At 50.1% G+C, this 22,516-nt stretch overlaps 1 protein-coding gene across 1 annotated transcript in view; it reads right to left on the bottom strand.

The window, feature by feature from the left end:
- Positions 1 to 6,034: 6,034 nt before the first annotated feature.
- Positions 6,035 to 22,516, bottom strand: part of CD9 (CD9 molecule) — a 32,113-nt gene continuing 15,631 nt past the window's right edge. The window contains exons 2-8 of the mRNA XM_026502628.4: positions 17,588 to 17,690; positions 11,315 to 11,412; positions 10,522 to 10,596; positions 8,721 to 8,819; positions 8,484 to 8,573; positions 7,728 to 7,811; positions 6,035 to 6,622 (exon numbers count right to left, since the gene is read on the bottom strand). Of these exons, the coding sequence (XP_026358413.1) occupies positions 6,557 to 6,622; positions 7,728 to 7,811; positions 8,484 to 8,573; positions 8,721 to 8,819; positions 10,522 to 10,596; positions 11,315 to 11,412; positions 17,588 to 17,690 (615 nt within the window). The 3' untranslated portion in view covers positions 6,035 to 6,556. The remainder of the gene's footprint in view (positions 6,623 to 7,727; positions 7,812 to 8,483; positions 8,574 to 8,720; positions 8,820 to 10,521; positions 10,597 to 11,314; positions 11,413 to 17,587; positions 17,691 to 22,516) is intronic.

The following is a 22,516-nucleotide window of genomic DNA, read 5'->3' as shown; positions in this document are numbered from 1 at the left end:
ATACAGTATCATACGGAATAGTTTCACTGTCTTAAAAATCCCCTGTTCTCCGCCTATTCATCCTCTCTCCCTTCCTAATGCTTGGCAACCACCAATCTTTTTACTGTCTCCTCAGTTTTGCCTTTTCCAGAATGTCATATAGTTGGAATCCCATAGTGTGTAGCCTTTTCAGATTAGCTTCTTTCACTTAGCAATATGCATTTAAGGTTCCTCCATGTCTTTTCACAGCTTGGTAGCTCACTTTTTTTTTTTAACCCTTTCAATTTTCAAAACTTCCTTGTGAGATATGTTGTATCAGCTCCTACTTACACATGAAGAAACCAAGGTCCAAGACCATGCTAGTTGAATGCTAGAACGTAGATCTGTTTTAGAGTCTCTCTCTGACCTTCCCCCATAGCCAATGGGCTTCTCTAGGCTTGACTGAGCTTTGTGGTCCTGGGCAAGTCACTGCCTCTTTTCTTTGGCCCTCAGTGTCCCCATGTGTTAAGAATAGGGAATACTCCTCATGTTTCCCTAACTCCCAGGGCAGTGTGGAGGGTCAGGGGGACAGCCCAAATCCTTCTATGAGGTCTGTGGGTACCAGCGACTGTCCTTGCAGGGTGTGTTGGAATAGCCCCCCTGGGTCCCTCACTGCCTTGCTTGGCTAGGTCAGTTCTGTCTCCTAGAGCCCTGCAGGGTAGTAGAGATTCCACATTGGGATAAGATCTGATCCTGTCTGCATTGCTACAGGGGAAGCAGATGGTTTGGGGAAATCTAATTTAAAAGTAAAGAAATTGAATTAGCTCTCCAGGGGTCTGCTGGCCTACACTTGAGTAAAAACTATTACATTAGCTTCTCAGGCCTCTCCAAGCCAGCATTAAAACTGAGGGTGGGTGGGGCGGGCCAAGGGGACGAGGAGAGAACTTAGCTCGGGTGGGGTAAAAGTCCTCAGCCTCTGACGATCCCTGGCTTGGGACTCATGAACCTGTAGCGGCCTCTGCCATTAACTTTCCATGGTTCATAGACCTCTCTGTAACTTCCCTTTCTCAGAGACACACACATAAAATTCTACCTTTCTTGGAGTGTGGTCACACTTAAGGATAACATCCTCACCAGGCATATTTACTCTGAGAATTCCAGTGAGATCCCCTTGGGGTAAAGACTCTGAGGCGGGGCTCATCTAGGGTGGCTGACCTAGGCATCCTTGAGCCAGTTAGCTCTGGCCAGGAAAGTTGTCCCGGGGAGTCTTTTCTGCCTAATTTCCTGCGCTTGGAAGGCCATCCAAAGGGCATCCTGAACATTAACACTGCTCCCTTGGCCACAACCATGGGACCAGGGAAGGGTGTCCTGACAAGAGATGCTAATGGGGATGCTTCTTATTGGATTGTGCCAAACTAGTCATTAGACCCTTTCTGCTAAGGGAGCTTGAGTGTGAGAGGCAGGGAGAAGCAGAGATGCATTTGCAGAGGTCTATTAGGCCTGTTGCACCATCCAGGCTAGAAGTGCCAAAATGCAGAAGTTGTGGTATGGCTGCTGAGATGCTGAATATCCTTTCAACAAACCCTATTATTTAAGGGCTGGGGTGCTCTTCTCCTTGCATCTTGGAGAGCCCAACAATGGCACTGAGTATGGAAAAAATGTAACAGTTTAGGATATAAAACATTTTTTTGAAATATTTTGGGGTTGCCCATAGAAATATTCATGGTTCCTATTACTTTCTTTTTCAGAGGTTCTCCCCTCACTCTTGCCCACCCCCCATAATGAAAAGAAAAACACATATATAGAGAGCACTGGTTCCTGATGGAGGGGCAAAGGGCAGGCAGCACCACTTTGGCGTGAACATTGAGTTAAAAGCAATCAAAACCTAGCAAATTCAGGGAAAGCTCTCTACCTTCCCCTCAACTGACTGCATGTCCCAGGAAGAGCCCTATTACAGAGATTCCTCTTTACCTAAGACACTTATCTATGTAATAGGGCAACCTTTGTTTTCCAAACATCTCCTTTCACCTTCCTAGTCTTTCTCCAACCCTTTGTATCCTCAGAACTTTACCCCTCTCCTTAGCTCATATAAACATCATATTGCCTGACTGTCTTTGGAATTTCCATGTCTGTGTGGATTCCCCATATGTATGCCATTAAATATGGCTTTCTCCTGTTATAATCTGTCTCATGTCCATTTGATTCTTAGTCCAACTGGAAGGACCTTGAAGGGCAGAGAAAATTCTTCCACCCCAACATGGAGTATTTGCTTGGAGACTTACAGCTCCACGTGATTTTAGAGATGGGAGGGATGTAGGAGTTCCTCAAGGCCCACTGGTATAGGAATTGGCACACCCCATCTCCAGCTTCTCCCGGAGCTTTCTTCACACTTTGGGGCCCTCTACTCTGTTGGACAGCCCCAGGTTCTATGCAGTTTTCTTTTTATTAAGCCAACATCTGTTCCCTGTGAATTCCACCATGAGTTCTCATTGCGGCCTCTGGGACCACGTATGTCCCTGGTCCTCCTTACAGTCCTTTAGAAATTTGAAAACCAAGATTGCTGTATTGTAGGTTTCCCCCAGCTGGCCCAGGTTAGAATCCTTTGGTCCTTCACTCTCCTCTCCCTGACATGGTTTTAGGCCCCTCCCCAGTGAGGTCTCCACTACCTCCAGGTCTTTGTATTTGGCTCTCTTACTTTTTGAGGAGAGACCTGATGGGAGCATCATACTGCCCTGGGGCCTGACTGCTGCATCTGTGGTGGCTTTATTATCTCCCTCCATCTGAACACCTACCTCTTTGGATGGCACCCATGGCAGCCTCAGCTCACAGTTTTGGCTTCTTTTAAGGATGTGCTAAGCTACATTTCCTTGTCTTTTTTTTCAAAGGAAATTCTTTCTTAATCCTGCATTTATGTAATGAGTTCTTCCAATCAAGTGGTTCCAGTATGTTCCTGTTAAATTTCTTCCTATGATATTAATCCTGGAGGCACCACTATGTGAAATGTGCAAAAAGACTAGAGAAAGAATTGGATTCAAATCTGTATCCAATATATTAACTGTATGATCTGGGGGCAAATGCTTAGCTTCTCCAAACCTCAAGTCCTCCAACTTTAAAATGGAATAAAATACCCATAACTCATTTGTCCCTTTCCCATCTTCTTTTTAGGTTGGCATAATTAAATACTCATGTTCTCAGCCACCCCTGTAGCTGAGTACTCATGGGACAGATTTTGGTTAATGATGCACAAATGGAAGTCAGCTTCTGAGCTTTTGGGGAAGCTTTTGCATTTTAGATCAAAGGGGTACTTGTAGCAAGGATTTGCCTCTAACTTCCTGCTGTGAATGTAGAGATGGTTGGAGCTGTGGCAGCTACCTTGTGACAAAGGGAAGCCAATCACAGAGATGCCATCTTTGCCAGTGCTTAGTTGCTAAACGAACACCCGTGGTTGCCTTCAGACTTAATGCATAAGGGAAAAAACCCTATTACCTAGCCAGCCAAACATGCACTTAACTTATTCTTCAGCTACAAGTGTAAGGATGAGGAGCTGTGTTAAAACATATTATGTAGACTGCTTGATTTCATTTACTTATTATTTATTCCTGGTAAGATATATCCTTTGGGTGTCATAATCCATGATTCCAGATCCTGAGATCTCTTTGAACTATAATTCTGTTACTCACATTACTGGGTATTCCTCAGAGCTCTGTGAAACTTATAATATTTAATACTATTCCCAGTTATTTAAAACATTGACCAGATTGGGCAAAACAGGGTGCCGCCCATCCCCAGCCCACCAACGAATCTCTCCCCTTGTATGGGAGTGCTCCCCCAGCTACGGATCTGCCTGATTGTGCTGTAAGACCACCCATACTACTCCATCCTGTGCCCAAGCAGCTTGTGAGCTGCCCTCATTTTCAGTGAAACAAAAACACACGGCCCTTTGGGAGTGTCCTAATGCACTAGTTAAAACTCCTTCCGCGGGGAAATTGTAACAGCACGGAAGGAGTGCCGGATACCTGTGGTCTTGCTGCCACCTTGGCACCACTCAGCTCCACTCGAGAAGGCGTGGAGTTTGGGGATTTTAAAGCACTTTCAGTCCTTGAAGGGTACCAGGTAAAGTAATAACCTTTAATAACCTTTACTATCCACCTGTTTATATTCGCATTTGCTGCCCGTGTACTGCCTTTCCCAGTTGAACAAGAGGCTGACACACCCAGTTGTGTATCCATTCCTCTTTTGCCCAAGAAGGTTCTTTCTGGACCCATAGCTATTATTGCTATTGGCAGTCTATTACCTTTTTGTGACCTAAAACTGCCTAAAGGCCTTTGTTCCAAAAGCCCTTCAGGCCCTGAGAGTTGTGGCCCATCTTGGTTTTGGCTTAGTTGCAGAGCTTCAACTAGCCCTGTCTACCAGGAGTCAGGGTGAGCTCGTTGGGCTGGACTGAGGGCAGCGTGGACCAGCTGGCTCCTTTCTGGGTGTCCGCCAGCTCTCAACGGTCCCTCCTCTTCTGGTCTTAGGTTCAGTCTATAGGTCAGAGGGTGGCTGAGTCTTTACTACACGTACCCCTCCACTGAAGTCAGGGATAGATATTGCACTGAAATTTCTCCCTGGAAATTTCAAGTGAGGCTACTAGAGGTTGTCTGCGTAAACTTGGGGGTTGAACACCAGCCCTTTTTCCAACCCATGTGGACTGAGTAGCAGAGAAAAGTGGTCTCTTTGGAGAGCAGAACACAGCACCCAGAAGTGCAAAGCTGCAGAAGTTCCGAGTCCATGGTTCCAGAAACTTCCTACGGCTCAACTGTATTTCCACTCTTGGGTTCCGGGAGACACCACTTGTGTTCTTAAGCTTTAGCTTAAGCTAGCCAACTGGCCCGTTATTTATGACAAACTGAGAAGACAGGGTATAACCCCGAGGTACTCCTCGATTTAAGTAGCAGCAAATCCGTTATACTCTGACCCCATCTACTCGTCAGCAAAGCAGCAGAGTGGAAAGTCCGTAGACGGAAGCTGCATTCCCTAGAGGGAGCTGGCAGTCACCAACAGGGCAGACACTAGAATTCATCAGGGATGGTGATGCTGACTTAAGACGGGCTCATTCACACTTTCATAAGAAGAACAGTGGATCTGCTATTTCCACATTGAAACAGTACAATTAGCCTGCAAATGCTTGGATCAGTAAGGTTCCTGGGGCCACAGAATAGCAATGAGACACAAGCATGCTAACCCTGGGCTTTTCCCCTCTCGCATGGGAGGCCTGAAAGGCAATGAGGCATTCTGCAGCTCACACAAAACGGTTGCTTTTTTGCTGGCTCATGTCAGCTACTGCAGCTCCTGGCCTGTGTGTGTTTAGCTCCAACACATAGGGTCCTGGACTCTGCAGGACCCACACCCCCATCAGAGGAACAAGAATTGACACAGATTTGTCTGTCTTCGTGGGTGCTAGCTCATGCTTGGGTTCTGGCCTTTCTCGCTCTCCCCAACTACATCCAGCTGTCCTTCCTGACTGCCCCGTGACCACATGGCTTCAAGTTCCAGTGTCTGATGCAAAGACAAAGGTCTTAAAGAGACTGTGGAATCAACTCTAAAGATTGTACAAGGTCAAATCTGGACAGCAAATTACACACACACACACACACACACACACACAAAATGTAAATTACAATATATACAATATTTAACATTTAATATTCTGCCTCCCTAATCAAATGCCCTCATTTATTCAACCAACAAATATTAACTGCCAACAAATATTTATTGAGCCCCACGCACTAGAGACGGTGGGTTCCGGGTGCTGGGGGTAGAGCAGTGAATAAAACAAAGTCCCCTGCCATCAGAGAGGTCACATTTACTGCTGTCTTCCCGAGATACAGCCCGATGCCCCAAGAGTCATGGGTTCTAGTGTGGACTCTATTAACATCTGTGTGGTCTTGGATCAAAATTCCTTCCTCTTTCGCTTTCTTCATTAGTCAAGTAGGGAGACCAACTTTCCGACCTATTTCTCATATAAATGCTGTTAGAAGACATTTGAAAAATAAATAGCTTTAAAAATAAAAAGGAAGCAAAAAACAAAAGCCAGTCCAGGATATCGTCATCATTTATTATGTATCAAATTGTCTTCAACATAAGTTACAACCTGATTAAGTTTGATAGACATTTTTTTACCTCTTTAAAGACAAAAAAAACCTCTCTTTATGTACAATATCTTTTGTCTAGAGTCTAGCAAATATAGTACCTTTCATTGCAGGATTTCTGCTTAACATAATAAGCAAAAACAAACAACCAAAAAAATATAAACCAAAGCAAACCAAATCCCCAAATCGCTCAACTACAAATACCAATATTGAATAAAGCATTAAAAAGACAAACATGGAATAACTTTTTTGTTTAGAAATGCAGAATGAATACTAAGGTTAGTGGCAAAAAAAAAAAAAAAAGTCAAAAAACAAAAACAACACAACACCAAAAAAAACAAAAACAAAAACCAAAACCCAAAAACAAAAACAAAAAAAACCCCAAAACACAAAAAAAAACAAAACCCCAAGAAAATAACCAACAATCTTTAGGGGTGGACTTTCCTGCTCAGGGGTGCAAGCTGACTCTAGACCATCTCTCGGCTTCTGCGGATCGCACAGCACAGGATCATACTGAAGATCATGCCAAATATCTAGAAGAGAGATGGAACATGAGGAACCGAGCGGCTCTGCTGAAGCGAGGGGGAGGGAGAGGAAAGACGTGAGTCACTCGGGCCAAGACAAACAAGAACAGCGACCACAGGGCCAGGCATGCTGAAGGGTGCCAAAGGAGGAGAGGTGGGGCTGGGTAATGGGAAGAGTCACCGACTGCTGGGATTCCGTGGGTCTGTGGCCACTTGCTCATGTCAACTGCACAAGCCACTTCCCCGAGGAAACTTCCAGAGTGTGACATATAAGCTCAGAGCTAAATTTAATGCTCAATGCCAGATATTCCAGTGATCCACACAGGCCTGTACTTTTCATCTATGTGTGTGTCTGTGTTTTATATTCCATTTAAAAAAGTACTGTTATGGTTTTTACTGAAAGTAGCCTCAAGCCTTTCTTAGGTGTAAAGAACCACTAAGAAAGGAAGCAGTTCTCACTTCTGGGATAGTCTTACTGGCACAGAGGAGGGCTAAGTCCCCTACCTGGTTCTTATCACTCCCTCTTGGGGCAAGTGGGGGTGACCCTAGGGAACCTTGGTTGCCCTTAATGGTTTCCAGGGGCTGATTAGCGGGACAGCAGATTATCTGAAGCCTGGAATCTTCGTTCTGGCTGTCCACCTTTTCAGACTATGGTGTGTGTGTATGTGTGTGAGAACAATTCCCATCCATGTAACTTTTACTGAACTACTTTCTTGGGGAAAAGAAAAGCAGGTGCATAACAAAAACTTGTCCTGAAGATTATCCCAGGATAACTAACAGGTCTGGGTGACCTACGCCCTCGTTACTCTAAGTGTGGTCCGTGGACCAGCAGCACCGGCATCACCTTTCAGTTACCCCTGAACCTTAATGGTTAAGACAACACATTCTGGAGACACATGGAGCTCAAATCCTAGATGCTTCACTCATGAGCTCAGAGGCTTTGATCAGCTCAACCTCTCGTCTCTCCACTTCCTAGTCTGTAAAAGGAGAATACCCACAGCTCCCACCTCATAGGTATGGTGAGGATTACATTAGTTGTGCCTGGCCAGAGGGTGTGCTTAACAGATGTCAACCACTAAGACGATCATTCCCTCCCGGCGTCCTCAATACTCACCATCACCACGGCAATCCCGATGCCCACCGCGCCGATGATGTGGAATTTGTTGTGAAAGACCTCTTTTATGGCCTCAGGGCAGGGCTGAGGGGGGCAAACCAAGACTCAGGTCACATACAATTCCTGCTCCAGTGCGCCTTCTCCCTCCCACAGCACCTGTCTCATGCCAGGAGCACTGGGGGTCCCAGAGAAAGGGCTGGGGACAGGAGTGCCCAGGTGTCCTGGCTGGTGGACGGAAAGGAGAACCGAGGGATATGGAGTTGGGTCCCTCAAGTCCGGGTAAGAAATAAGGGAAGGAAGAAGGGTAAGCTCCTGCTTTGGGGTCTAGCTCAGATCAGGCCATCAGGTTACTTTCGATTATTCTGAAATCTGGACATTAGCTCCAGCTTCCAATTGTAAGCTGTTGATATATCTAAAAAGTGAAGAGTCCAGAATTCAGAGCACACCCGTCCTGCTGGCTTGAGGGCTGGGGGAGGCAGCACGTGAAGCAGCAGCAGGCAGCTCCAGGGGCCCAATCATTGCAGGTGGCTAGAACACTTTGTTATTTCCCTGGTCTGTTCCTTGCTCTGCTGCCCCTGAGGAAACAGAGGCCCCGGGGCCGGGGAGAAAAGAGATGGCCACCGCGGGGCCCTCTCACAGGTGCAAGAAGTAGTTCTGAAGCCCTCGCGTGCCTGTCCCCCCAGAACGAGACGGCAACAGTTCACTTCAGCCCTGGCGGGACCTGTCCAGAGCAGCCGTGCGGGGATGCGAGTTTACCTTCACGGTGATGGTTGACAGAACATCCTTCTGGGGGCAGATGTCGGAGATGAACTGTTCCACTCCGCCAGCCAGACCACAGCAGTTCAACTGCAGCGGGAAGGGCAGGGACGGGGTGGGAGAGAGACGAGTAACGCAGGTGACCGGCATATAGACGCGGGGTCTGGGGCGCCAAGCCCCCCGCCCCCTTGCCATGTGGGCACGTGTTCCGAAGGAGTGTTTGCGGAGGGGACGTACCGCGTAGTGGATGGCTTTCAGGGTTTCCCGCTGGGGCTCGTCCTTGGACTTCAGCTTGTTGTAGGTGTCCTTGTAGAACTCCTGGACTTCCTTAATCACCTGCGATGGGCAGACAAGAGACGGGCAGACAGGCTAGAGGAGACTGAAGCCACCAGACTCGTCCTGCTTCTCCCAGCGCCTCCGGGGCCCTTCTCGTCTCCTCCCACGTCCCTAGGAACCCACTCCGACCCGGTCCCTTCCACCCCACTTGGCTCCTTCCCTTCTACTTGTGAACAAAATGGAACTCTCCTCAGTCCGAGGAACAGTAATGACAATGACAACAACAAAATCCTACTCCTGACCAGACTTGTTCCTCAGGCTTCCATTTTTTTCTTCTTCACTGAGAGGCTGTGTGACTTCTGGCACATTACCAAACCTCTCTGTACCTCCGTTTCTGCGCGTATGTACGACGCAGATTATAGCACTCTGTGCCTCAGAGGTCATGGTGGGGATTTACATGAGTCCTTAGCACAGTGTCTGGTACAGAGTAAATCTGGAATCAGTATTAGCTATTATAATATGATGGACAATTATTCTCCTCTTGCACCTGGGTATTCCCTAGTTTAACAAAAGCCTGTCCCTCGAGGCACCCCCCCCCGCCGCCCCCAATCAATTAACTGACCAACACCCAGAATCTCTCCTTCAGCAGTTTCTACTAGCATCTCTTCCTATTTCTATGGTTACGGCATTTGTATCTGGAGAGTTAAACCTTTCTCTCTCACTAAACAGGGTTCGACCATCCAGTCTCCCTGCCGCTGAACACGCCAAGATAGCCCTTCCTAAAACACTGTTCTGACGTGGCCCATCCTGGCCCACAACTCTTCAGTGGCTCCCTATGGGAGGAAACCCACATTCAGCTGTCTTTAAAAGAAAGTACTTGGGGGGCACCTGGGTGGCTGAGTCATTTAAGTGTCTGCCTTTGGCTCAGGTCATGATCCAGGGACCTGGGATCGAGGCTCACGTTGGGTTCCCTGCTCAGTGGGGAGTCTGCTTCTCCCTCTCCCTCTGCTGCCCCCGCCCAACTGGTGCTTTCTCTTCTCTCTCCCGCTCTCTCTCAAATAAATAAATAAAATTAAAAAAAAAAAAAGATAAAGGAAAAGTACTCAGTCTCCCACCAGCTTTCCTCCTGAAATCCTCTCTCTCTTCCAAGGCTTAGGTCGATGCCCACTTCTCCATGAAGCCAGAAGAGATTTCCCTCTGGCATGCTACCTTCTCCAACCCCATGGAACTTCTGGATATAAATGACTTCCATGACACTTTAATTAAATACATATCCTCCCACATGTAGGTGGCAGCTTCAAGTGGGGCCCACAGCGGGCACATCTCTGGACTCACATGGGGTCTGGCCAGCACTTGGCTCATGGCGGCACATATTCAGAGACTAGGTGAAGGAGCAGGGGGGTCCAGCTCACTCAAAGCCTTGTTCTCCTAAGCCATCTTTCCAGAGGAGATGGGTACAGGGCTGCCGAGGTGTGAGACACACATACACATACACGGACCCAGTGAATATGTCCTGAACGTCTATTATGTGTCAGCACCATCTGGGGAACTGGAAGCAGTGACTGGCATGACACCCACATCCCCTGCCCCGGGGGAGCTCACACTCTGATGGGCATGTGGGAATGTGGTGAAGTAAGAGGCATGTGTGATGGCTGAAAGCAGACCGAAGTGGCCAGCTGGGACACCCTTCCGCCCTCATCACTCCCACTCCCAAATTCCCAAACCTGTATCACTCCCAAGAGATCTTACAGGAGAAACCTACCTCATCTTTGTGGGAATATCCCCAGATGGCCGCAGCTATCTCAATGGCAAATATCACCAAGAGGAAGCCAAAGAACTAGAAGGCAAAGAAGGTAGGATGAGGAGAAATCCCAGCCAGCCAACGAGAGCAACCAAAGGGTATTCTGGAGAACAAGGAAGAACAACAAGTCTCTGGGGGTCGGGCATCTGGGGGCACAAATGAACAGCCTGGAAGGGATAGGGAAGAAGTTTATAGAACTGTGAGTGTTAAGCCAAGGCAAGGAGTGAAAGCCGTAGTTGGAAGAGATTCCTCAGGAGGAGAGAACGGGGCACAGCCGACTCCAGAATTGGTATTTCTAAGGCGTTAGTGAAGAGTCAGTGATAGAATACAATTGCTCACTCACAAAAACCACAGGGATTTGAGGAAATAAAGAAAGTGAATACACTTTGGAATTTGAAGAAAACTAACAAATTTTAAAATAAGAGAAAGTGAAGGTACCTGTGGATTCAGGGAAAAAAAGCAAACGTGGTCCTCGAAAAAGGGGAAAACAAAGTCCTGGCATTTAGTCGCCTAAGGGAAGTGATAAGACAGAGAGGCTCCAGAAAGGAAGAGGAGCAAGACATCATTGCAGGGGAGGAGGACAAGATGGCTGCCTGGCTCGGAGGCTGGGGCGGGGCCTGCAGTGGAGGAGCTGGGGAGAGCTCAAGCCCTTAGGGTACCCTCTTCACCCCATCCCACCCCATGTGTTCTAGGAGATCTTGGGGGTGGGAGCCTGGGGGTCAGAGTGGCCGCGGGGAGCGGAAGGGGTACTCACCAATCCCAGCATGCACTGGGACTCTTGCACGGCCCCACAGCAGCCCAGGAAACCCACCAGCATCATGAGGGCACCGGCTCCAATCAGAATATAAACTCCTGAGGGGAGAAGGGAGAGAACAGAGGGCAAGAATGGGGTCATTAGTGTGGAGGCCCAGATATGTCCTGCAATTTCTTTTTCCCCTCTACAAGAATCTGGGCTCTGCCCCATCCTTAAAAACAGCCTCCTCCATCTCTGCTCTTAAGTCTCCTTCTCACCAGTCTCTCGTCTAGGACCCCGCCCCATCAAGCCCTCACTCCCATCTTACCCTCCCCTTCCTGGAAGGTACACATGATCCCCTAACTGGGACAAAGAGATCCACAGAAATCCCCAGATTCGACTCAGGACACAAACCCATCCAGTCTGTCAGCTGTTTCCAGCAAGATGAATCCACTCATGCTAATTAAAATAGACCCTACAAACTGGGGCCGACTTCCTGAGACTCGGATGAGCCTTCTGCTGGCCTCTCCCGGACAGAAGAGTCTGTCAGCGCAAGCTTTCAGTAGGAAGGGGCTGTATGCATTCACAGAGCCATGCTCAGGGTGGGCCAGCTCTGCCTCATTCCCAGAAGGGCCGCCTCCCAGCCCTGCTCCCACGGGGCAGTGAGGCACACGCGCTTAGTAAGACCCAAGGGCATGTGTTGGGAAAGGTACGAGTACTTGCTCTATTGCACAGAACACAGGCCTGGTGTCAGAAGACCCTTGCTTTGATCCCGACTCAGCTACTAACTGCACTGTGATCTTGGGTAAGACACTTTCCCCCTCTGGGTCTCGGTGTCTTTATCAGTAGAGAGCCTGGTGGCTAGGAAATTTCAAAATATCCCTTTGAGCACACTAAAGAGGTCTTACAGTTGCAATTCATTTGTTCTAGGTGAAGGGTGAAAGGACCCTCCTTCAAAGGGAGGGTGAGGCCGTGGTTTCGAAGTCCTCAATCTGAGTGACTGGTGGGGAGGTGGCAGTGAGAAGGGCAGTGCCTTTTGTCTGGGCCCCACAGTGGGAAGCAATGCAGTGGAGCCTGGCCCTGGTCACTCCGTCACCCCCCAGGGAATGCCCAGAGGGGCCCGTCTTGCAGTTACACTCTGGAGAAGCCACAGCTGGCCTGCTCCCCAGCGCACAGGCCCCGTGGGGAAACTGGCAGAGAGGTCCCGTGCCTTCCTGTCTTGTAGGCGTGTTTTGTTCAACCTGGGGAGGGGCTTCTGTCAGTGGCGAGAGCATGTCTGGGTTTGAGAGCCAGCTCCACGACCCTGGGAAAGCCACTGCATAGCTCCCTGCCACAGGTGGTAACGATGCCTACCTCACGGCTCACTGTGCAGATGAAGGGACAGGAGCAAAAGTGCATGAGAAAGGCTAGCTGCTATAATTCTGAATAATACGAGGGAGGGATGACAGTGATGCATTTTTACACACTTGATCCCTCCTTACTCACTGGGGCTCGAGAGACTTCCCGAAGTGCTGGCTGAAACTGAGAGCGTCTGTGATGTTTCCACACAATGCACAACAGGATAGTGCAGTGAGAACCTTGGCAGGTGTTACAGTGACTTCACTGTCCCGCATCTGCACCCCTAGTCCAGAGCCGAGGCTTTGCAGGCAACGAACCATGCAGCCTGCCTGCAGCTGAGGCTCCCGGGCCGCCCTGAGCGAAGCGCACACAAGGGAGCGTTTGTGTCCAGCCCCTTTCCCCCCACATCTGTCGTGATGTCAAGTCACGTGGGTTTACTGGCAAACCCCTATGTCGTATGAATATGGGTATTGTTCCTGTGCATGCCCGGCCCAGACTGGGCATGGGGACAAATGTAGCTTGTCCTCCAGTCAGGTCCTATCCTTCTGGGCCGTCCGATAGCGTGGGGCGGTGGGCCGGACTCGGACAGGCGGCTCAGCCCCACGCACTGCATGGGTGCGGCGGGAGGGGCGACCTCCCTCGGTTCCAGGCTCTGCCATGGGGACACCAGCGAGCCGCAGCAGTCAAATGGCCCCGGTTTCTCCCCATCTCATGGGGGCAAGACCACGAAGGATGAGGTCACTCCTTTGAGCTCCACAGCAGGGGCTGAATACATAGGGGGTGTTAAGAGATCAAAAGGATTTGCAAGCACATGGAATAGAGTGGAGTGGGAAAGAACAGACAGACATGTTTCCTCTGAGTCCAGACCCCGGTTTGTAAACCAGGACAGCCCTGGCAGAAGTCAGGGGAGTTGGGTCAGCAGCAGTGGTGAGGAAAAAGCATTCCCCCATGCAGAGGGAGAGAGAGAGCGCGAGAGAGCGCCTGTGCAATGGAGTCTCCTCCTAATGGGCTTCTTGTTTATGGTGAATATTCATTCTTGGGCTCAGCAGATGAAGACTGCAGGACAAAGGCTGCTGGTGCTCAATCTTGCTTGGATCGCTGCAGACATGCGGTGTCTTGGCTTCACCCTCTCCGGCTGGGGAGGAAGGTACGCAATTCCCTGGAAGCTGTTTACAGGCATTTGAGCAGTGGCCAAGAAGCTAGAGGGCGGCTCCTCTGCAAACGACCCCCCCCCCCCCCCCCCCCCCCGCCCCCGGAAGCCGTGGAACCACTGGAGGGCTTGGCGGCTGCTTAGCAGGGCCCTGCAGGGCTTCCCTCGGACAGGCTCCTCCTAGCTGACATCCTGAGGTTGTGAGCAAAGGCTGGCAATGATCAATGACAAAGCGTTCCCCTTTACAAAACAAGTGAATGTTAGCTTTCTGTCTGACTCATGGAAAAAGTTATTCGTCACGGAGCCTTCTCCAGGATTTCTGTATTAATTTGCTTAAGGGCTGTTTATTCTCTTTTCAGGCTGACATTATAGGCCTGGTCAGAGGAAAAGGCCTTTGGTAGAGTGGGAGCGTATGCCAGGGTGTCCTTTATCCACAACACCGAGCATTCTTTTCACCTGCGTGTCAGGGCTCTGGGCTTCAGCTCCAGGGGGACGCATCAGCCTCCTGCTACCACCCAGCCCCAGCTTGCCCCTTACAACAGATCAGTGCCTCCGAATACTCCATCAGGGGTTCAAAGGAACCCTATGCTGCTCCCCAAGGGCTCTCTCTTGGTCCTGCTCTCTCTCGCTGATGGCTGTTCACATTAATAAGCACCACGGTGGACTCCGTTCGCCAAGCGCACTCCGTCTCTGTCTCGCAGAGGTGTGGTTATGTGCGCTCTGCCAGTTTGAGGCTGGGAGAACGGGGCGCAGAGCAACAAAACAAATGGCCCAGGGCCGCAAGCTCACTGAGGGCAAAAGCCGGAATCCCAGAAACTATCAGGCACTTTGTCATAAAAAGAGGAATGGTCCCAGGGAAGGGTGGACATCCACGGCCTCTGGCTGGAGCCCCCAGAGGCCCTCACTCAGTGGCTATAGTTCTGGAAGGACACCAAGGAGTTAGGAAGGGCTGCTGGCCTGGGACCAAGAAAATGAAGTTCCCCAACATGTTTGCGGCCTGGGATTACGGATACTGCTGACAGGCTGAATCTCCCAGGGCCTGAATTGGAGAGAAGGCCCATATAAGGCTGTCAGCTGCTCTGGATTCACTACTGACTGTTGTGAATGTTGGAAAGTTTCTTTTTTCACTTGCTTCTCTGCCTGGTTACGCATTCTTTCTCTATTTTAAAAGCCGTTGCCCCCCCCGCCCCCCCCCCCCCCGGGAGAAAATCCACCCCTGGGTGCTTCAGGTTTTCTGAAGGGTCAGTTGCATGGTCAGGCTGGCTGGTGGGCTGCCTGGCAGAAGGGGAGGGCCCCCTGTGCAAGGTATGGTCACCCCACGATGCCCGGAATATTGGCAGGGGTGAAGCTGGCACTCTGCCGAAGAGGGGGCATGGGTCAACACAAAGGCTGGTGCCACAGCTCAAGGGGGAAGGGGATCCAGAGAATGAAGCCTCCTTGGCCCTTTGCCCATAAACGACAATGACTCAGTTTCCCAATGCACTCAGTGAAGTGCAAGGCCCAGCCAGACCCAAGTGGTCACTTGTCTGATGGATGCTCCAGTGTCACTTGCATTGCCCTCCTTCGCTTGGGCTTCTGCAAAGTTTTTGTATTCCTCTGTTGGAGCTGAGGGAGCATCCAACTAGGGATCCCTGTGTTTCTCTTTGGGACTGTGCCTCTGGTCACTCCGGGTAGGACCACTGGCCATCCTGCATCCTGTGATTCCCAGAGGCAGGCTGTGCTCCTCCCACCATGTGCTCGTCACTCTCCTGCCACCCCGCGTGACTTCCCCATCTGTCGTCTGCTGGCCAGGGCTACCAGCGCTGGGGACTTCCCTCTCCCAGCTACAATTTGGGTGAGGTCAAAGGCCAAAGGAGCTTCTGCTCTGCCCATCCCCCCCAGTGGGGAACATCCAGTTGGTAGAGATACTTTCTCTTCCTACATGGGGAGTCCTCCCCACAATCTAGCATGGATAGTCCGAGAAGCAGCTTTTGTAGGCCTGGGTTTAAATTCTAGCCCTGTCTCTTGACGGGTACCAGCTTGGGCAAGCTCTTTAACCTCTAGGCCTTGGTTCCTTCGTTGATAAGATGGAATCATTCCATGTACCCTAAAGAGTTACGAGGATTAAATCACGTAACAACATGTGTGAGACAGTGAGCAACACATGACGAAGGGGCTGTCTCCCTCCCGATTCCTCCACTCACCAATGAGAGCCTTGCCTCCTACATCTAAAAACACAGGGAATTAGCCAGAGTCCTAGAAAACAAAAGACTGAAGCCAGCCAGGCACTCGGCAGAAGACAATAGCAGCCCGAGCAGAAGGCCAGGCTCTCCTCAGGACATTGGCCCTAATGGCTGCCACCAGCTTCCATATTTCTGTGCAGATCTGCTCTCCTCTCTCCCCCAGGGGCTCCCAGCTCCCTGGTGTGACAAGGCAGGCAAGAGGGCGCCAGGTCCCCCTCAGCACAGCACCCCTGTGCTGCTTCCTCTTCACAGGGCAGCATTCCAGGCCCCCTTCCCCCCCGCTGCCCTGCAAAAATGCTGTTGCTAAAACAAGTCAGGGCAGTCTGGAGACCTACTCCCTAAAAACTCCGTGTGTGCGTGTGTGCGTGTGTGTGTGTGTGTGTGTGTGTGTGTGTGTGTGTGAGAGAGAGAGAGAGAGAGAGAGTGCACATGCGCACGCATGTATTTTTTTCAAAAAACACACTTATGCTTTTCTTTCCCTCATTTTCTTTCCAGAAATAGGGAGACACACCCTAAAAAAATCCCCAAAACAATAGCAACAGGCAATACAAGCAGAGAAACTTCCACAGGGCCAGGCGCTTGCAGCTAAGTGGCCCATGCAGGCGTGGCTCATGTGGCGTCTGGGAGGCAGGAAGGGGGTCCGCGTGCCCACCCGCCACCTCGTCCTTCCAGAAGGCCTGGGCGATAACTCTCTTCAAGCTGTGTTCTCCATCTTTTTTTTTTTTTTTTTTTTTTAAATAACTTCTTTGGTGGGTGGGAAGGAAATGACCAAACTTACACTTTGAGCCTGATGACATGGCAGCATCGTCCTAAAAATAGGGGGCTGCTCTTGTTTCTCGTAAATGAAGTGTTTCCTATCCCCAAAACAAAGAGCTACGGGATTTCGGATTTTGTGAGCTGACTAGAAACTGGGGAACTGCATTTGACAAGCCTCAGTGGTGGGTGGAAGGGACAGAATAATGCTAGAAAAGACAAAAAGATGCCCAGGAGCCATGTGTAAGTTGCTAAGTCTATTTGTGTTTAAATTGCAAACCTTTGCCCTAAAGCAAAAGCACTTCAGAAAACAAACAAACCAAATACCCAAGGCCTTTACCAGCACCCGGGGTCTGCTGGGCTGGCATCTCTGCTCGTCTCTTCTTCATTTGGACTACATGAACAGGAGGCAGGTGTTTTGAGGTCTCAGGGCCCTATCTGCACAGTGGGGAGGACCCACCTCTCCTACTCCTGGTACTCTGGATCCCCAGGACAAAGTTTTTTGAATTAAGGAACTGAGCACGAAGACACAGCATTAGGAGAGGGTCAGGGACAAGCACAGAGGTTCTTAAACCCTCAAGAGTGGGAGCAACTTCGGAGGAGCCAACTTCCTATTGGGGGGATGGTCAGGATGCCATACTTAGTCGGCATGGTAAAAGAAACCACATCAGTCAAATGCAAATTCGTGGGTTGGACTACACAAAGCATGGCTTGAAAGGGCCAGGCCAGGCCGATGGGACCAGAGCAAAAGTCTTTCCCAAGGCCAATCCCTGGGTCAACACAGAATCCCCACAGTTAGAGGAGGTACTCAGTCTCCCCCGCCCCACTCACCTGTGTAGAAGCTGGAAGGCTGACTATCTTGCTCAAAGATGCTCTTGGTCTGAGAGTCGAACCGGAGCCATAGTCCGACGGCAAGGACTGCAATCCCAGCAAGCTGCAAGATATCCCGGATGTGGGCGTTAGTCCTGGCTGCCAGGGGAGCACAGTGCCATGACACCAGAGGGGAGACTTGCAAAGAGCTCTGGGACCACCCTGTGTCTCTGCCTCTCACTGTGCACCTGCTAGGAACAGTAGCCGGTGTGGGGACCAATCCGTTTGCTGAAAATATCAGCCGGCTGGGAACAATTACCTACCGGCAGTCCAGCGACAGAATGGATGCTTTACGGACTCTGGAATACTACACAGCAGTGACAATGGACGTCGTAGCTACGGGCAACACTATGAGTACATCTCAGGATGCCAAACAAAAGCAGCAAGCGACACAAAAGCGCATACAGTGTGATCCCTTATGGTTAAAAATTGCTCTACTGTTTAGGGTACATGTAAATGACAAAGGAAAAGAAAAGAAAGCGATTATCCTAAAGTCAAGTGTGGGGTGCCCTGTAGGGGGAGGGAGGGAACAGCACTTGGGAAGGCAGGGTCTAGGGCACTGGCAACAGTCTAGCTTTGGACTTGGGTGGTGGTGCCATGCACATTCACGTCGTAATTATGCTTTAAAACCGTTCGTGTTTCCTGCACTACTCTGTATATGTACCATACGATAAAAAAAGACAACAGTTGCCTAGCGGGCACAGTCAAGCACGCATGAGGGCAGCTGTGATTCCTCCTGAGATCACACGGCTCAGTAAGCGACAGAGCAGTTTCCCCTGAGCAGCCCACATTTGTCCTTTTCTTTCCACGCTGGCAAACCTTACAGGCTGACCTGCCCTGTTCCATGTTTTAGACACACGCTTCCTTATGAGTGATCCTTATAAACATTAGATAAGACATATCTGAGTCATCTCCCGATCTTCCGAAAATCCCATTTCATAGGTGGGCAAGTTGAGATACTGGACCCTAAAGGGCAGGCTTTCTCACTAAGGAATACAACCAAGGTGCCAAATCCTGGCCCGGCACTGTTGAACCAGAGGCCTGTGCAGGCGGCCCCCCTCCAAGTGGTCCTCAACCCCAGTGCTGAGCTGAGCTCTCCGTCTCTCATTCAGCCCGGGCTTGCTCGAGAGTGACCCCCAGGCTGCAGTGCAGGGTGCACGGCACCAGTGAGTGGCTCCAGGCCCACCCTCCTCGACAGAGGCACCCTGTGTCAGAGCCCTGCTCCTAAGGGAGCTGGGTTGTCTGCCCTGGGAGCTGGGATTGCCGTGCTGCGGCCAGGCCCCTCTCTAATTGTTTGCTTCTCTCCTTTTCCTGGGGAGACAGTGGTTGCAGATGTTTCGGGTGGAGGCAGCGACAGCGGACGTGATGACCCAGGGCCTCCACCTGCAGTAGGGTCAAACCCTTGCCCACGCCTCCAGCACTGTGTTCCCACAGCGAGGCTCTGCAATTCCTGGCTCAGAGTTCTATTGCCTCAGTTTTCCCATCTGTAGAAAGGGAATGGTGACATGTGGCCCTTCCCTGCCATTTAAGTATGGCTAAAATAAAGGAGATGATATTAGAAGTCCTTCCGAAAGAGGTACCACCAAGTGGGCTTTGTGAGAATAACTTGATCAGCACTCGGTCACCAGGGTTGCACTCCTCCCTGTGGAGGACAGTCATTCAGCATCTCCCCAGACCTCTTAGCTCTCATCTGATGGAAGGCAACACCAAACATTGGTAAGAAGTACAGAACACCAGGTGCCCCGTAGCTACACAATGCAGAGAAGAACTCATGGATGCTAGGCTTTCCTTCTTACTCACAAAAGACTTGCAGGTGAGTGAGGGTCTCCTGGCCTAATCCAAAGACAGCAGACACAGCTCTGGGCGGGGGTGGGGATGGGGGAAGAAGTAGGAGTCTCTCCCCTGTTTCTAGCCTGGGTACCCCGGTTTAGACTGGTTGGGGCAGGGACACGGTGGGGCCCCGCTGGGACATCCCCATGCACTGAGTCCAGGACAAGCACACACTAAGTGGGGTCCTGACTGTGATGGTCAGGCCCTGGCCTCACTCTCCTGGGGTCCTGGAGAGTGAAAAGAAAGAAGGCAATACTTTCTCATCTCCGCCCAACATATGGAGGCCCAGTGAGAGCCCTGGACAGTGGGAGACTGAGGCTGCTGGCCTCCCTGTGGACATGACCGTGGTAACCTGAGAACTCTGTAGGCAGGGGCTTCCTGTGCACTAGAGGGAGGTCTCAGTTTCGGTCAGCGCTTGGCCACAAACCTTGTCCTCAGTTCTCCCTCTTGCCCTCATCTTGCTGGGGCTATTGCTGACAATTCCTGGGACCGAAGAGAGGCCCGTGTCCTTTACTGTCCTTTCTGCTCTATGCTTTCTCAATTACGTGCAATTATTTCTCCATTATGCTCAATTATTTCTCTTTGGGAATGATTCCATGGACAGCAACAGGGTACCCAAAAAACACCTGCAACAGTCAGGCCTCTTCCATTTTATCATTTCAAGGAGCCTGAACCAAATCTGTAGAAGTCCGGTCATTTCTCTGGTCTACACACACCGGTGGCAAGAGGGACATCATACTGGAGAACTGGAACCAGGAGAAGAAAGACTTTGGGTCTCACCCCGGCCAAGGACACAGCCAGAGAGAGTCGGGAGTCCCACACATTTGGAGCCCACCCAAAAACTAGCATCATGCTGCTTGGTTATCAAAGCCACAGCGCTTCACTAAAATGAGGACGAAAAAGCAGCTGGCTCTGAAGAAATGGAAAAAGCAGGAATTGATCTCACTTTCTTATACCTATAAACTCACCAAAAGAGAGGAAGAGGAGGAAGGTTCAAGAAAACCAGGTGGAAGGGAGGGTCAGCGGCAGGACTGGGAGCCCACGGTTCACAGAAATCAGAGGAGTGAGTCTTAGGGTCTTTTTGGATTGAATTACTGAGTTAACTGGCCTGAGGGGAAGATATGTAAGCCATTAGCTGCCCTATTTTATGGAATGCTACTGGAGAAATTACTTCAGTTGGCTGGGTCATGATGGATGGCTTGGGGTCACAGGGCCACACATAATTGGCATCACCTAATAATGGCTCCGGTTGTGCAGGTGGCACTATCTACCGGGGTCTGGAGTACTTTCTAGAAGAATTCACTTTTTGGTGTGGTGCTGGAGGGTGCCCCAGCCCCCCACCTGGCTCTCACCCCTAGCTACTTGGAATACTAGGAGAAAACAAATGGCAAGAACCAGAGAGAGCTTTAACTTTGAAAAAAGGGCATGGAATGAATTATGAAGGGACTCCTTAAAATAAGAAAATGGGTGTGGGAAACCAAGAAGTTGCTGGTTTCCGTCAGGGTAAATAAGCTGACCTGTGGCAGGAACGCTGGCCACACCTTTACCACGGCTGCCATCTTGCTTTCGCAACAATGCAGGATCTGAGCAGGTTGGATTTAGACGCACAGTGAGCCAATTCCTGCTCACAGGGCCCCCCTGAAAAGGACAGCAATCAGTCCACGATCACCAACTGTGTAGTGGGGATGGAAGTGAAAAGTCCACAGCCTTGACTCCCAGCCCGAGGCACTGCCAGGTCTACCTGGTTACCTCGTTCCCAAAGGAAGCCAAAGCGAAACATTTGGTTTTGCCGAGAAAAGCTTCTTTGCCTTCAGGCCCCAAAATGGTCCCGTCTATCTGACAGTGCACAAACAAAAAGGAGAGCTTTTCCCCATTGTTTTGTTGGAAATGCTTGAATTCTTCATGCATGTTCATTTTTTTTTTTTTAGAAGACAGCCAGGAGAAAAACCTAAATTGAGGACATTCTACAAAATACTTGGCCAGCGCTTCTCAGAAGTACTACGGTCATCTCCGAGAAACCAAGGAAGACCGAAAGTGTCACAGATCAGAGATGAAGAAGACATAACTGTCATGTGGTATCGTGGATGGGATACTGGCACAGAGAGAGGGTCTTACTGGTGAAACAAGTGAGATCTGAAGGAGCGTGGTTTAGTCAATAGTAATGTACCAGTTGGTTTTTCCTTAGTTGTGACACATGCAATGTGGTAACAGAGGTGTTAACCATAGGGAAACTGATGCGGGTGTAGGGGGCTCTCTATACTCTTTTTGTAACCTTTCTGCAGATCTGAAACAGTTCTAAAGCTAAGCTGGGTTTTTTCTTTCAAAGCTTCTAGGTCTCTCTATCCTAAAATTCCAAACAGAAGCAAACCCTCTCTTCCTCCAGGGTCACTGCTCCCTTCTGGTTGCTCGGTGCTCTGACACCTAGGCTGGTGGCTTATCTGCCCCCAGGACCCCAGAAAGTAGTCACTGTATATAACACACCCAGCCTGCCTCCCGCCCTCCATGTGGGACAGTAGCCATTTCTCTGAAAGGCTCACGTGGCTTAGGTCAGTCGCTCAGTTTTAAGTTTTTTGGTTTTTAAAAAAAAAATAATTTTTTTAAAGATTACATTTATTTATTTGTCAGAGAGAGAGAAAGCACAAGCAGGGGGATCGGCAGGCAGAGGGAGAAAGAGAAGCAGACCCCTGGTTAAGCAGGGAGCCCAATGCGGGGCTTGATCCCATCACGCTGGGATCATGACCTGAGCTGAGGGCAGACACTTAACCAACTGAGCTACCCAGGCATCCCTCAGTTTTAAGTCTTAAGGTGTTATCTGTGGTTCACGTTTTCTGATCTCTCAGAAGCATGACACCACTGAACCCTGAGCCCACCTTAGATGCCCCTTAGATGGAATCACTCAGGTTCCCAAATAAGTCTCCTGCGTTCTCGCCTCTGCTCATGCCAGTCCTTCCTCCTCGAAGGCCGTCCTGGCCACCTAGGCCTGCTGCTTCCCCACCAAGAAGTCCTCAGTCTCCTCCCAAGGAAACGCAAGCCTGTGAGCTTCGTGCGTGTTCTCTCCAG

This window comes from Ursus arctos, unplaced genomic scaffold, assembly GCF_023065955.2.
Source record: "Ursus arctos isolate Adak ecotype North America unplaced genomic scaffold, UrsArc2.0 scaffold_26, whole genome shotgun sequence".
In the NCBI taxonomy this organism is placed as follows: Eukaryota; Metazoa; Chordata; class Mammalia; order Carnivora; family Ursidae; genus Ursus; species Ursus arctos.
Note: the sequence above shows the minus strand (reverse complement) of the source record. Positions and strands in the feature narration are given on the sequence as shown.